Raw genomic sequence first — 16,031 nt, 5'->3', positions numbered from 1 at the left:
AAAGTTAAAGTTAAAGTTCACAACTCTTATAAAAAAAAAAAAAAAAAAGAGTCTCATGCTCTACCGACTGAGCTAGCCGGGCAAAAACAACAACAACAAATAAATAAAAAATAAAATCCACATAAAAAGACTTTTTCTTTTAAAAATTATGCTAATCTACAGTGTCATACCCCTTCTCCAAGCTTGACTTCTACCTTTATTTTCTGATAATTAGAATAAGGGTGGGAATCCAGACTGCTTGGGATCAAATCCTAAGCCCCACCCCCAACCTGAGTAGTCACGTGACCTTGGGGAAGGTACTTAACTTCTGCGTCTCAATTTGTCCTGTAAAATCTGTAAAATGTAAAGTGGGACTGTTTTGGAGGGTTAAATGAGCATAACACTGTTAGAGCAGTATCAGGCACTAATACTGTGATTGCCAAATGTTAACTATTTACCTTCACCGAACCAGGACTGTGCTACTTCACTGTGTGGTTCTTAATTTCATATGGGAAAATCGCGCTTTATGTATTGCTGTCACTAAAAGAAGGAAGATGGGGAAAGTCTGTGGTGGAAGGAAGCAAGGTGAGAAAAGGGAGTGGGTGAGCCCAGTGTTTCAGAGCTGGAGGGACGAGTTGGGTTCCTAATTTTACAGACATGTAAGTGGAGGGAAGACACGTCCTCGAGTCTCACAAGACATACATCCACAATCTTTTCTGGGAGTAGGACCAGGGCCCCGGGAAGGGGCAGGTTGCTACAGTCAAGTTGCAGGTGAAAACTAAAACTCATTGGAAGAAAGGAGAAGCATTTAGTTACAATAACAGTCAACATTTTGGGTGTAACTAAGTTTGGTGAGCAAATGGAAGCTGTCAGACTTGGAAAAATCGAGTTGCTAATGGAACCCGCTCCTTACTAACAGGGGTTTTCTATAAAGCTCAGGACGAGAACGGCTTCCAGAGACAAAAGCCGACAGCACTCACCTCAGGACCCGAAAGATCCCGGCAGCCAGCTATGAATGAAATCCGGGAGTCCGGTACTCACCGTGGGAAGGGCGGGGCAAGGGCGGGGCTGGGCGGGGCATTTGGGTCACGTGCCCGGGCCCTGAGGCGGGCGTCTGGAGAGAATTCTGGACGTGATTGGCTACTTGTAACCAGGTGACCGCAGGATACATTCCGGTTGGCAAGTGCGGGTCAAGGCGAGCATCCTTCAGTTAGGAGGCGGCGGCGGAAGGAGGAGGAGCCGTGACCGCGCTCTCTCCCGGCAGTGGCTGTGACTCTTAGCGCTTGTTGGGTCTCCACCCCTTTTAAATAAGCCCGGCTGGTCGCCGCCCTCGCGCACAAGTCAACTCGGGGGAGGCGGCGGCGGCGCGGCAGCGGGGGTGCGGCCGAGGCCGGAGCCCTGCCCGGGGCAGGGCGGCGGGGCGGGCGGGCGATCAGCGGGCGAGGCCGCGAGCGCTAGCGCGGTGCAGCCCCGGCACAGCCCGGCGTAGCCCGGGGCTGCCCGTGCCGGCCGCGCCATTGTTGGGGGAGGGGGCGGCTGAGGAGCGCGGCGGAGTCGGGGGCGAGCCAGGGCGCAGGCAGCAAGCAGCAGCGCGGAAAGCGGAGGCGCCCCATGGGGACCACGCTGAGCTGCTGCGTGTCCCCCAATGCCAGCCCCAAGCTGGGCCGGCGCACCGGGACGGCGGAGCCAGACTACGAGTCTGAGATCTACGAGGCGGTGGCCGGGGACGCGGTGGCGGTAGAGCCGGCGCCCGCTGCCGTGGAGCCCGCCGAGTTAGATTTCGGGGCCGGCGAGGGCCACCACCTGCAGCACATCAGCGACCGGGAAATGCCTGCAGGTAAGGAAGCAGCGGGCGTCTTCGCCGTCCCCAGGGTCCCCCGGCAGCATCCGCTGTCTCTGGCTCCTTCCTGCCCCGAGCCGGCTTTCCCGGGGCACCGGGACTCACTCAGGCTGGCTCTGCCTCGAGTCCCCACCCCTTATTCTTTCCCCAACGCGTCCGGCCACTTTCTCTCCTCCCTACCCAAACGCCCAGTTCTTACCCTCTTTTCTTATTCCCCTAGCCCCGCTTGGGACCGTCTGGTCCACGGCCCTTCTTGTTTGTAGCCCTATTCATTGTCCCCTAAGACTTGACAAAGACTTTTTTGATAATATTCTGTCTCTCATCTCAATGAAAACGCAAATACCCCAACTTCTGAGCCCCCATCCCATTTCTACCCTCAGCTATCCAGATGGTACCTTAGTGAAGGAGTCAGGCAGGGGCCTGATTATTCTCCTTCCTCCAACTCATTAAGGTAGCTGACACTCGGATAATTCATACCCAAATGTTTGAGGATTTCTTGTTTAAATTCAAAACAGAAGCTGCCTGCCATAGAAGAGTCTATATGGTATTCTTCCTAGGCTGTTTTACGTCACCTTGATCGAAGCTGCTTTATTCCTTCCAGCTATGATTGAACGCAAAGAAGATTGGGAGGAGGTGCCTAAAATAACTGTGGAAGGTGTGAAATGTTACTGCCAGGGCTGCAGATTTTTTTTTTTAACCCAAAGTGGTTTATCCACCGAGTTCTGATTACTTTAAAAATTCTCACTTTGACACAGATCTATACTTTCAGCCCTACTCCAGTGACTTAACAGACTTACTTTACCTGCTTTAAAGGACACGTAAGAGTGGTTCGTGGTCAGTAGTTCAGAAGAGATGACCCATAAAGTTAATTTGTAATGTAAAGTTTCCAGAGTTAAAATGCCAGACCCTGCCTGCCCAAGACTGTTAGTTTCTGTGGCTACTCCCGCCTCCCAAATAGAATCCTGTTGGAAGATAAAGAGTGTTGAGGTAAAAGTTCTTCAGACTCCAAACCACTGTCGGAGAGGGAGTGGATGGGACCTGGAGAAGAGAGGAAATTTGATTTTAACTTATAGAATTTTGGAACGGGATGAATCTAGGTGAAAATAAATCAGGGTAGCAAGGTGGTTCTTTAAGTAAAACTAAGTCCTTTGAAGTAGAAAACACTGTATCATAAAGATGTTTAAATGCAGTTGTCTCATTTGATTTAAATGCCAGTGGTTTCATTGCTACAGAGGACGTGTCTTACAGTTCTTCTCTTTAAACTTTGGTTGGGCTCTTAATTTATTTAAAAGCTAGAATAGTTAAGCCTCATGGTGGATGTACCTTTCTAAAAAGAGAAATACTGTACTCTTCAGAATGTTCAAAAATTGTAAAAGAATGAGTAAATATGTATATTATGTGAATTGATTGTACCTTTGTACACATACACAAAGCATGTAAGTACTTGGGAAAACTTCTGCCCGGCTTGATGGTGTAGGGTAAGCCTCTGAGTGATGTTACAAACCAGTTAATGTTGGAGACAGCCTCAAATAGGGTCTTCATATCATTCTTTAAGATTGGCAGTACACGTATATCTCCGTTGGCTGTTCCAAGTGCAAATAAGGCTGTGGATATTCTCCCTATATTGCTGATGAAGAAACAAAGACTTAGAGATAAGAAGTAACTATATAAGACAGATACTGAACAGAATTAAGATTCTAAATCCTTGTATTGATATGGAGATAGTAAATACCCTAATAGTGTTCTTAAAAAATTAAAAAACTGAGGACTGTATCTTATGTTTTACCCATAAAGTAGATTAGTCTCAAAGAACTTAACTCTCATCTTGACTAGCTCTGTTCAAAGCTTATTTTATACAACTCAGAGACAACATTTGCCCTTCCATCCTTTATTTTTTTAAAGGTGGGAAGTGCGGGCCGGGGAAGGAGGTGTCTCTCTGTTGCCCGGTTGGCCTTGAACTCCTGGCCTGGACTCAAGCTCCCACTTCAGCCACCAAAGTAGCTGGGACTACAGACCCAGGCCACCTTGTCTGGCTGCCTCTTATGTCTATACAATCATTTCAATAGATAAGGATAAAAGTAGAGGTAACACCATGGCCTAAATTTACCAGTCAAATAAATGGTGAATTCATTTTAAAGAGTTTGTTCTGGTAACTGTGAATTGAAGCCGAGAATGCACTGGACAGAGGAATATTAGTAGAAGCAGACAAGAGGGCAAATAGGGTACCAGATGTTAAACATAGGGCAATAATAAATGTTAAATCAGAAACCTTGAAAAAAATAATTCTTGAACATGACATTTACCATTTTATGTTTTGTTAGCAGGAGGGTTAAATTTTCATTTCAATTCATCTCTTAAAATTTATTATAATTTTGTGGCATTCAGTAAAATTTGAGGATTTGATTAAGAGAAACTTCAATTTTAGTGTTTGCCTGTTATCCTTAAGTTTCCATAGAAACACAGAGCACCAAATATAAAGTATAGACACATTGAAAGTTTGCTTTTAATATCTCTATTTCAGACAATTTTATATCAGTTTCCCTGGAAACTGAGAAATTCCTACTTAGATCTAAAACATTTTAGCTTTTCTACAATGAAGAATTGAATTATTTTGGTTACTTAGACAAAATCAAACAAATGATGCTCTGCTTTGTTCTTCTCTGAAACACTTCAGAAGGTTTTCTCAAACCATTGCAAAGAGATGTTCCTAAGAACCTAGTACAAATTTCAGATAGAAGTATTTTCTACCACCTTGAGAAAGGTTGTATATTAGATATGTTGAACAATGTATACATACAACAATGTATATTAGATACATTGAACAATGTATCTGTAATATAATGACAGTCTCACTGTCAATGTCATTGAACAATGTATCTAATATAACTGATGGTAGTGTTAGTAACAGAAAGTGAGATACTAAGATCTTACTATTCAATTTTATTATTACTGGCCAACTTTCACACAGCCGTTTATGTCCTGACTTCAGGAGCTTTGCTGATTTACTGGCTTAAGGTGCTCTCTCAAGTGACTCCTTCCTCCCTCCCACCCCCAGGGGTGAGGGCGGGAAGAGATTGGGCCTATGATGTGGAAAAACCTCTGAGCAACAGATCTTTCCTCTTTCCAGTAGCTATTTTAAATCCTTTTTTTTTTCCCTTTGGCTTTTTTAAAATAACAGTATCAATGTGTTGCTGTAAAAAAGTTTAGAAAATACAGAAAAGCCATTCATTATATTCAGAATACCAAGAGCTCTTATTAATATTTTGGTATTGATTCTTCCTGAACCTTTTGTATGCACATGAATATATTATTTTGTTTATTTTACAAAAATGGAGATTATATATTCTGCTTTGTAACTTAAAGCAGTGATGTAAGTTCCTGAAACAGTGGTTGACACTTAGCACTGCAAGATGTCTTTCCAGGCACCCTGCTCTCCCTCATGCCTTTTCAGAACTGCTTAGCATACTACTGAATCGTTGGAGAGTCATTATTGACTTACCCTTTATGATTGGACATCTTTTATAGTAAAATTATACACTGTTTCATTATGTTTGTTTCTGGGAACAGATAAAAACATTTTGATGTGTTATACCTTCCTGTAGAACTTGGATGATATATTTTGTGGTTCTTTGTAACTTATCTAATGTCCAGGGCAAGTAGTGGCGTAAACAACAAGGCCTCCAACCTAACTCTGATCCTAGAAGGAGCTAGGGGTAAATAACACATGTCAGATAGGGAGGTGCTGTGAAGAAGGTAAAATAGGGTGATGAGTTGGGAAGGAGGGTAGTTTTAGGGGCAAGTGTATGTAAGATGACTACTCTCTTTATGTGACGTGTGTGTGTGTGTGTGTGTGTGTGTGTGTTAGACAGTCTTACTCTGTCGCCCTGGGTAGAGTGCAATGGTGTCATATCTCACAGCAACCTCAAACTCCTGGGCTCAACTGATCTTCTTGCCTCAGCCCTCTAAGCAGCTGGGACTACATGTGTCTGCCACAAGTCCTGGCTAATTTTTCTATTTTTGGTAGAGATGGAGTCTCACGCTTGCTCAGGCTGGTTTCCAACTCCTGAACTTAAGCAATCCACTGCCTTCAGCTTCCCAGAGCACAAAGATTACAGGCGTGAGCCACCATGGCTGGCCTTCTTATGTGACTTTTGATTAGTCCTTAATGTAAGAGTCATGTATGAATGGGGGGTGGATGGTGTGGGGTGGGTGGGTGTGCATGCACATTGACGCTTCCATACAAGGGGACAGCTCCGTGGGAGTTCCTTGAAAGAAACAAGAGTGGCTGCAGCACAGTGAAAAGGATGCCAGGAGGCCTTGTCTACATAGTGGGCCTTCACAGAGAATGAAGACTTGACTTGTGATGAGAAACCACTGGAGGACATGTAGCCTCAGAATGATGTCAGTTCTTCAGAAGATCAGACTAGCTGCTGTGTAAGAACACACTATTAGCAAGCAAGGGTGGGAGCAGGGAGACCAGTGAGGAGGAGGATGGAATATTCAGGTGAGAGCCAGCAGGGAACAAAGAAAGAATAAGGACCTAAAATAGACTGACTTGAAGAAATTAAGTGAATCTAAATGTAGACAAAGTTATGAATAGACAAGTCACAGAAGAAGAAATGCAGATGATCCTTAAACATATCTTCACACATAAGAGAAAGGCAAATTAAAACCAGACTGCAGTTTCTCTCCTATTGGGAGAAAATCCAGAAACTTGACAATGCAGTCTTTGGTGTGGCTGTGAAGAAAGTTACATTCATATATTGTTGGTGGAAATGCAAAATAGTCCAACTCCATGAAGGGGAATTTGACAGAATCTCACAACATTGCAAATGCATTTAATCTAGAAATTCTACTTTGAGAAATTTATCCTGCAGGTATATCCCACAAATATCCAAAAATATGCACAAAGCTTCTGTTGCTTTGCTTTTCTCTCTCTTGCCTCCTTTCTTTTCACAGCTTCTCACTTTGTCACCCAGGTGTAGTTCAGTGGGTCAGTCACAGTTCACTACAACTTCCAATGCCTAGGTTCAAGTGATCTTCCTGTCTCAGCCTCCCAAGTTGCGAGGACTACAGGCAATGACTCCTGGCTAATTTTAAAAACTTTTTTTTATAGAGATGGGGTCACTCTTTGTTGTCTAGGCTAGTCTCAAACTCTTGGCCTCAAGTGATCCTCCCACTTTAGCCTCCCAAAGTGCTAGGAGTCTGGCTTGTATTATTTTCTTTCTTTCTCTCTCTCTCTCTTTTTTTTTTTTTTTTTGAGATAGTTTTACTCTGCCTCCTGGGTAGAGTGCTGTGGTGTCATAGCTCACAGCAACCTCAAACTCTTGGACTCAAGTGATCCTCTTAAGGATCAACCTCCTGAGTAGCTGGGACTACAGACGCCCACCACAACACCCGACTATGTTTGGAGATGGGTCTCACTCTTACTCAGGTTGGTCTTGAACTCCTGAGCTCAGGCAGTTCACCCACCTCAGCCTCTGAGTGTGCTAGGATTACAGGCATGAGCCACTGCGTCTGGCCATCTTGTATTATTTTCAATAGCAAAATATTGACAATGTCAATAAGGGACTAGTAAAATAAACTGGTATGTCTATATCGAGGAGAAATATAGAGCTGTCAAAAAGAATGAGATCTCTGCATGAAAAAAGCAAGGAGGAGAACAGACAGTAATCTGTGTGAAAGACAGCAGGGAGAATTGTATGTGCTTATTTTTTAAAAAAGAACATGAGAAAGTAGTTTTGATTTTGTGTGACTGTTTTCCCCTTAACTTTAGTGGGTAGTCAAAGGGTATGTTTGCCCAAGATACTATTTTGGTATGGGTTTTCCAATGAATGTTAAATGTTTGCTTTTTGCTTTTGAATTAGTGGAAGGTTTTTTGTTTTGTAATTTATTGTGCATTATGTAGTATACAGATTGCTCTTGCATTTCTTTCGATCCTTACAATGCTTTGAGTTAGATCGTGTAGGGATTATACCTATTTTACGTATGAGAAGACAGGCTCTGAGAAGGATAAATCGGGTTTCTGTAGTTTTAAAAAATAAGACTTGGTAGATCAAGAATGTAAATTCCAGATATATGGCATATATGAACAGAATTTATGGAATGACTTAGTATGGGCTGCTTTGGATACTACCTTTTTTCCTCGGCTTTTTTTAATGTATTAAAGTAATTAAGCTTTATAGAGTTAAAACAGTAACATTGGATAATAAATGCAGTGGAGGTACTTGTAATCCAGAAGCGTTCTTAAAAGTCTAAAAAATGGAGTTAAGCACTATTAAGAAACATGTAAAGGGAGAAGGGTGTGCTATACAGTACATGAAATGTCAGTCACAGTCACTAAACACAGGTTGGGGATTGAAACAGGTAAGGAGACTGAGAACTGAGGGATAGGCTGGGAGAGAAGTGGTTTGGAAGCCAGGGTCAGGGTTGTTGGAGGCTGGGAAAGCAGGAACAGAGCAGGCTGAGCAGTACTATGGCAGTGTGCCCTCTGAAGGGGCAGGCCAGCTCGAGGCCACTAGGTAAGAGTGTGGACTGAGACAAAAATCACCAGATTTTACACTGGAATTGAGACTTAAAAGGTTCGTGTTATGGAACATAAAACTAATACAATGCACAGTATAGATGATAGAGCAGGTCAGTAAATATAGGAAGCCTTTAAATAAACAGATGCCCAGCAATTGGCCCAGAGACTGCCAGCAACTTCTGTTTAATCGGAATATATTGAAATCAATATGTTGAAATCAGCTTCTTTCTCTGAAATGTGCTGCTTCTATTAGTTTCTGTCACTGCCCTCTTCCTTTAATATTTTAACAAGGAAAATTGTTTCTTGACAGTTTAAATTGCATAATTTTAACTTCTAGCTTTATTAATGCATTTTATTTATTATAAGTTGCATATATTTTCACATATTAACATCTGTGTAGTTGAGAGGGGTCTTATAACTAATAGAATCTTAGATTAGTATTTGATGTCAGGGGTATCTTACAGATTTCCTCCTCTGGGATGTTTACATTTAGAGTTGAGTTTAATGTGTGTTTAAGTCATACTTTTCCCTTGACCATCCTGTCATGCTGTCAAATGAATTTGCAATTTAAATTAATAATACAAAACTAGTGGGTCTTAAAATACAACTTTAATCGTGCTCCCTGATCATGAGATCAAAAATATTTCTAGTTTCAAGCATTCTTAAGAGTTTAAAAAAATGTTTTTAAAGGTGTTCACATATAAGATAAATGGTACTTGGTAATGTTTTTATTTTCTAAACATTTCCCTAAGTCTCTATCTGTGCATGTTTGTGGGGCCACTGGCAGCTCCTGACTACCTGGCACCCCAGAGTACAGCTCTGCTTCTCTCCTCTGGTTCTTAGGAGGTCCCCAGAGAGCTGTGACTGGATAGTCCTGGTCCATGGGCCTACCCTAAAACCTCAGGGAAGGGGGACTGCCAGCTTGTCACTTGCGCTCATGTCATTTTTTTCTTGCATGTTGTCATTTCTTTTATTATAGCCTTCTTGATCTTTGTATTTTAATACATAGTTAAAGATAACATTTTTGAGATTGTATATGTGTATGTGTAAACCTACTCCTCTTTGATTCTGGAACTTAATTTTCCCTGACTTCCACTGAAAATTCTTAGTTAAACTTCATTATTACATAGGCACCTAATATGGCTTCTTCTGTAAACATTTCTTCTCATTTTTAAAATTCAATGGTAGTATGTTTGCTTTCTTTTTGGTAGGAGCTTTTAGAAGCTTTAAGTTAGAGACAGTGATAAAAGTCTCTACTTGTCATTTTGTGCTCAAATGACTTTATTTTTCCAAATAAGGTTACATTGTCTCATCTTTTCAAAGATGTGGGGGGAAAACCTTTAAAATAATTTTTGGGTCTTTTACATAAGAATAGTTTTCTCCAAAGGCAATTTAATACAGTTCACGTCAGTAAAGGGATTTCTGTGGAGAACACAGCAATTGGTTTAGCTATATAAGTTTCTAGTGATCTGGCAGCACCATTAAAATGGATGATTCAGATTCCTCTTAAACCAGGAAGTCCCAAACTGGGTCTGTTAATGCAAGATTCAAACCATATTACTTGGAGGGAACACAGGTTTCTAGGTAGATAGATTTGTGAAATGCTGAGTTAGAACAGTACTCACTACTAGACTGATAAGTTTTTAATATTGGTTCTTTAAGAGCCATGGATATAATGTATTGTGATTTGTCCACTAACACCCCCCCCCCTTTAAAAAGTAGAACTATTATTAATATGAGGTTTGGGAAATACTGCCTTAACTATTACTCTGTCTGGGTCTTTGGTTTCAGACAAGATTAGTTAATACAAGTAGGTTGAGATGGACATTGCTGAGGAGTGTCATAGGTTTTTATTTTTTCTCCTTATGACAACTTTTATTATCCTATATGATGGCAAAGTTTGTTTTATGAAATTCAAGACTCTGTTTTGTAGTCTGGCCGCAATAGGAGCTTATCCCACTTTGGGGTAAGGTGGACTGCAGGCAGACCTAGATCATCCGTGACATAGGTGGGACCCAAATTTTTTAGTAGCAGCCCTATGACCTGCTTTAGAAGATAATTGTGATGAAGCCAAATTAATCCTGCTAGTGGAAGATGTGAGAGTTTAGCTTTGGAAATTGAGGGCAAAAGATAAAAATGACTTTCTATCATGAAAGTGTTCTTATAGATTAGAACATTGAACTTTTTATGTAGTTCTCTTAAGTTTACTATGATGAATAACCCGCAGATAAACCACAGCTAACTAAATGAGTTCACTTGTTGCACGGAGTTAGAATTAGCCATTTGATTATCTAAAGAATGCTTGCCAAAAACAGCCCTCTTTGTTTTAGCGTATTTGATTTATTGAGCTGGTGTCTGACAGTAATTGGCCACAGCATCAGTTGCTGCTTGAGACTATTCCTGAAATGTGCTGGTCTTGTCAGCATAGAAAAGGGGGATGGTATTTCTACTTGATGTGATTCATCTGAAAGTTGCATCAGATTATTTAGGTACAAGTTACAAAAAGAAGTTATGGACGTAACCTGGTTTTAGCTTCCATGTATGGAGAGATTTGATGATTGTACATTCCCCAACAGACTTTTTATATTGTTGCTTTTATATTTCCTTCATATTTATTATTAAGAACTTGCCTGTATTTGCCTCCCAAAGTGCTGGGATTCTGGTGTGAGTCAATGTGCCTATCAATATGTAGCTATTAAAAAAATTATCTTTTCTACTCACCTAAATTATCACATCTTTTTTCTCTTCTATAGAGTTAGCTTTGGAATCGAATCCCTCTGACCATCCACGGGCAAGCACAATTTTCCTGAGCAAATCTCAAACAGATGGTAAGACAATATTTTTTTTCCTCCAAGGAAAAGACTGAAAACTATTTCTGTCTTATGGGATGTATTATAGAAGAAGTCATAGTTTCAATTTTTCAACTTTTTATATATTCACTTGTCTTATTTTCAGATGCAATGTACTTTCTTTTAGTGTCACTGGTTTAGTAAGAACATGGAGACTTTCGGTTGCCATGTTTTGCCTCTTTCTCAGCGCACTTAATTGGCCACCTGATTTAGAAATGGTCTGGGATTTATCCCTATTTCTCCCTACTTCTTTGCCCTCTTTCCTCTGCTCCAAAGAACACATTTTAAAGATGAATGATAGAATTTAGACTTCAGTTAATGTTTTCATTTGAACAAATCAGACAACTCAGTTGTTCACACATGGGGCTTGAAACGGTGATCTTGGCCTCCTTTAACACAGTAATCTAACCAAATGAGCCTGCCACATCCAGATTTATGCTGCTCAGAGCACTAAGCTGGACAGAACCTTTGGTCCTAATGTGATGTAAATGTAAACACCCCTGTGGTGGTTCTGAGAAGGTTAGCCTCAGCGAGTGAAACTAGTGCAAAGTTGCTATGTCATGTCGGTCTTAGGATGAGAATCAGAACTGCTGGATTTTTCTGCACTCCTTATTTTCCTTAATGTTATGGTAAATCCTACTCTAATTGCTGAAAAGCTGCACACAACCAGGTTTTTCTGTTGATCTCAACAGCAAGAATATAAGAAGTGTGGGTTTTATAATGTTTGAAGTAATACAGCATAATAAAAAATGAGGGTATCTTTTATTTATTATTTTTTTTTTTTTGCCATCCTTCAGAAATGAAGGAATGAGGGTGCCTAACCTACATTTTCATAGTTTGTATTTTGCCTGTCTTGAGCCAGTCATTTCTGGTTAGGATTGCTGTATTTCACAGTTTCTCCCAGAGCCATGGGCTTCACACACATAGACGTGTGGAAAATAAAAGCTCTGCTATGTCTCTTTCTTCAGTGGGAAGGAATGTGTGCCTACAGTGCTGTCCAGCATCAAAGGAGGAGGCAGCGTGGGGAACAAAGTGCAGGCCAAGTCCCTCTTGGATCCTCTACTCTCATGGCCTTTGTTAGAAGCAAGTTATTTTGTGTACTGTGATACTGTGCACAATTAGCTTGGCACACTCGCTTTAAAATTTAAATTTAAAATAGGTTGTTTTCCAGTTAAGTGAAGATTCATTTATTTTTTTTCAGTGACGTATTAGTAGATTCCCAGTCACTAGTTCAGGATGTTTCCAGAGACTCAGGTACATCCAGGGATGGGTTCCTGGCTAGAAACTGGTTCTTAGAGCTCTCAGCCATTAGATCTAGGTAATTAACATAAGCCATGTGTAAATGTAGACTTAGGAAATGCTACTAGGTAGTGGCCCAGATATGCAACTGGTAAACTCTTTATTAGCTAAATTTCTCATGGGCCTGATTTGTTTTGTCCTTTTCTCTTGTACGTGGGGTCTTTCATGTGTGTGTAATGGAATATCTGTTAGGCCAAAAAGTAAAGCTAAGTTTTTAGATTTTACTTTATGAGATTCATCTTGTCAAATAATTTATAGTATAAGTCAGTGGTTCTCAACCTTCCTAATGCCATGACCCTTTAATACAGTTCCTCATGTTGTGGTGACCCCCAACCATAAAATTATTTTCGTTGCTACTTCATAACTGTAATTTTGCTACTGTTTTGAATCGTATATATCTGATATGCAGGATGTATTTTCATTGTTACAAAGGGGTTGTGACCCACAGGTTGAGAACCGCTGGTATAAGCTTTGTTGGAAATTATTTTTAAAAATAGAATGGAATTTAAGCTCATTTGTATGTTGGTAATTCATCAGACAATTAAGCTACTTTTATTCTATGGTATTTGTATCAGAATTGATCAGTTAATTTTTTTTATTCTTAGTGCGAGAAAAGAGGAAGAGCAACCATTTAAACCATGTAAGTAAACAGTTGCAAAGTTAAGACGTTACTCGTTTGAATTGAAAGTATGTCTGTTATGATTCCGTAAAGGTATAATGGTGTCAGCATGGGCCTTTCTTTGTGAATCTTTTCTTATTTCTTTAAATATCAAATTTATGTGTGTACAGGAAAGTCTTTGGCTTAGTAGTGCCCATTTTTTAAGGGTTTCTGACATGTAAGTGAAATTTTGATTAACTAGATTGTGTTATAAAGATCTGTCTTAAGTACTTTTGCCTGAATTTTCTTATCTTATTTTTTAAAAATTTCTACTGTGAAATTATCTTCTTTTTTCATCAAAGTAACAGTGGTAATAGCTAAATGAATTTTTTTTTTTTTTTGAGACGGAGCCTCAAGCTGTCCCCCTGGGTAGAGTGCCGTGGCATTACAGCTCACAGCAACCTCCAACTCCTGGGCTCAAGCGAGTCTCTTGCCTCCGCCTCCCAAGTAGCTGGGACCACAGGCGCCCGCCACAACTCCCGGCTATTTTTTGGTTGCAGCCGTCATTGTTGTTTGGCGGGTCCGGGCTGGGGATTCGAACCCGCCACCTTAGGTGTATGTGGCTGGCGCCTTAGCCGGTTGAGCTATAGGCACCGAGCCAGCTAAATGAATTTTTAACATGATCCAGTGACTTCCTGTCACAGCAGGTAAAAACTGAGCTTCCTCACTCCCCTGTGACCCTTGTTTTCTCCCTTCATTTCATTGACTTTTTTTTTATTAATCAGTAATCAATATTTACATTATTGTAACTATGCAAATACCGTTCACTGCTGAGTCATTGAGTTTTCTTAGTGTGCCTCTTCCTGTACACCCTTCATTCTTTCTCTTAAGCATTTCTGAAATCTGAGCATTTTTGCACTTCTCCCAGATAATCCCCTTTTCCCAGCCAATAATAGCTCACACAGCCAAATGCAGTAAGTAGCTGCTGGCTGGTCTCCTGCTTTCACATCCTTCGTTTTTGTGTGTGTGTGTGGAATTAATTTCCTGACTGCATTCATTTGCCTGTTTTCTAACAGCTATTTTTCTCCCTAAATGTTGTAACATTTGTCACATGCCTGTCAAAAATATTTTCCACCTACTAAAACACATGTGTTCCATTTTTCTCTTGAAGACAACTTCCCTCAGCCTTTTGTCATCCTACTCCAGTGTACACTAGTTTTCCCTGGGCCTGCTCTGTGCCTGTTTTCCTGGGATATCTCTTGGCTTCATCTGAGATCTCGCATAACCGCTCCCTTGTGTTGGGTCCCGGTGTCCGGGCTTCTGTGTTTCCTTCTGTTTTATTGTACTACCTCCTTTTACTGGGGCACATCTTCCTGGGAAAGGGCACATAGAAGCTTTTTCAAAGACCTAGCCTGTTGGAACCTGCCCCTGCCCATTTGATAGAAAATACAATTTTAGGCTGAAACTAAATTTCATGGTTCTGAAGACATTTCTCTATTGTGTTCTCATTATAGTGTTCTTGAATCTGTTGGCATTGTGTGGTACGTTGTACGGAATCAATTTTAGTCATTCCCCTCACCCCCCCGTAGGAGATAATCACCCCTTGCTCAGACATGGCCGTTCACTTCACACCATCACCCCCCCCCCGCCATTCTGACTTCTCTGGGAGCTTTTTAGTTAATACCTTCTCTGTCCCTGGAATTGTGAAATTTCATACTGTGATTGGTTGTGGACCTTTTCTTTATATTGGGGCCATTGAAGTCTCCTCACAGACCATCTCCTTTAGAGGGTTTCCTTGCTTCTTTTTTGGATACTTTTATTCACATGTTGAGCCTGAAGAGTATTTTTGCATTGCTCTTTAATTTTTTCTCCCTCCTATTTTCCAGTTTGTCTTTTTGTTCAACTTCTGGAGAGTCTGATTTGATGCTCTAACCCTTCTACTAACATTTTTATTTTGAGAACTTGTTTTTTCATTTGCTCCTGAATTTTCACCTCTCCTTTGACGTTTTTTCCCCTGTTGATCTCTCTGGTCGGAGTCTTCCCTCGAATGTGTGGCAGTCCGTGGCTTTCTCTAGTTGGAAGCGCCATGCATGAGCAGGACTTTCTTAACTGACCACTGGCTTTCACTGTGAGGGTTTGGAGACCCAGCCAGCTTTTCATTTGGGAGACCTCAGTGTGTTAACTAAGGGTCTTTTCTCTGGGATAGTTCAGCTTCTTCAGGAAGGACCTACCCCCACCCCCCACCCCTTTTTTCTGCTTGGAGAGTAGAAGCGTGTAGCTACTTGCTTTCCAGAAGCAGAGCTGGGAAGGGGAAATGGAGTTCCACTTTTCAGTGTGCAGTTTTTTTCCCGTTTCCAGTTTCAGCCCTGGTGTCTCTGAGCCCGGAAATGCACGGGTTTAATGGCTCCAGGGAATATACATCTAAATTCCTTATGAGGTGGGAAGACAGGTGGATGGGGGTAAGGGGGGCTCTAGTCACAGATTTTCAGCTGGTTTTGGTGGCTTTTGTTTTGTTTTACCCTGTCCTCTGAGCTGCCCTGCCTTGTGAGTTCTCGGCCTGCCTTGGCCTGCCTGTCGCTGTTCCAGGCGCGCTCTCTGGGCACCAGAGTCATGCTCCCTTGCTGGGCACCACTCCTTTGTCTATTTTTCATCTTATAACATTTATTAAAAAAACCATCTGCTGTCAATCCTGTCTCCTGGTCTTATGGGTAACCTTTATTTTATTCCTTTAATTTTAATGAGATTTCAGGCAGGAAAGGAAATAAATTTGTGGTCAATCCACCATGTAAATTGAGAACCTATATATTTAAAGTGTAAATCTAAGTTTAAATTCAATATAATGAATAATATTAATCCAGACAATTTTTTGTTACACCTATGAAAAACACATACTTTGCCATTAAACTCTTAAGAATTCTGTTCTAAAAAAAAAAAAAAAAA

General features: G+C 41.1%; 1 protein-coding gene across 2 annotated transcripts in view; it reads left to right on the top strand.

Annotated features, from left to right (window-relative positions):
• Positions 1-1,315: 1,315 nt before the first annotated feature.
• Positions 1,316-16,031, top strand: part of CCNYL1 (cyclin Y like 1) — a 33,292-nt gene continuing 18,576 nt past the window's right edge. Inside the window, exons 1-3 of one of the 2 annotated variants that reach the window (XM_003784994.3) lie at positions 1,316-1,816; positions 11,099-11,173; positions 13,099-13,133. In XM_003784994.3, coding sequence (XP_003785042.1) covers positions 1,591-1,816; positions 11,099-11,173; positions 13,099-13,133 — 336 coding nt within the window. In that variant the 5' untranslated portion in view covers positions 1,316-1,590. The remainder of the gene's footprint in view (positions 1,817-11,098; positions 11,174-13,098; positions 13,134-16,031) is intronic. The other variant, XM_012802159.2, reaches the window with a different exon arrangement.

The sequence above is a fragment of the Otolemur garnettii genome, unplaced genomic scaffold (assembly GCF_000181295.1).
Source record: "Otolemur garnettii isolate 467f Iridium unplaced genomic scaffold, OtoGar3 scaffold00013, whole genome shotgun sequence".
Classification (NCBI taxonomy): domain Eukaryota; kingdom Metazoa; phylum Chordata; class Mammalia; order Primates; family Galagidae; genus Otolemur; species Otolemur garnettii.
The sequence above is the reverse complement of the archived record's forward strand: the minus strand, read 5'-3'. Positions and strand labels throughout refer to the sequence as shown.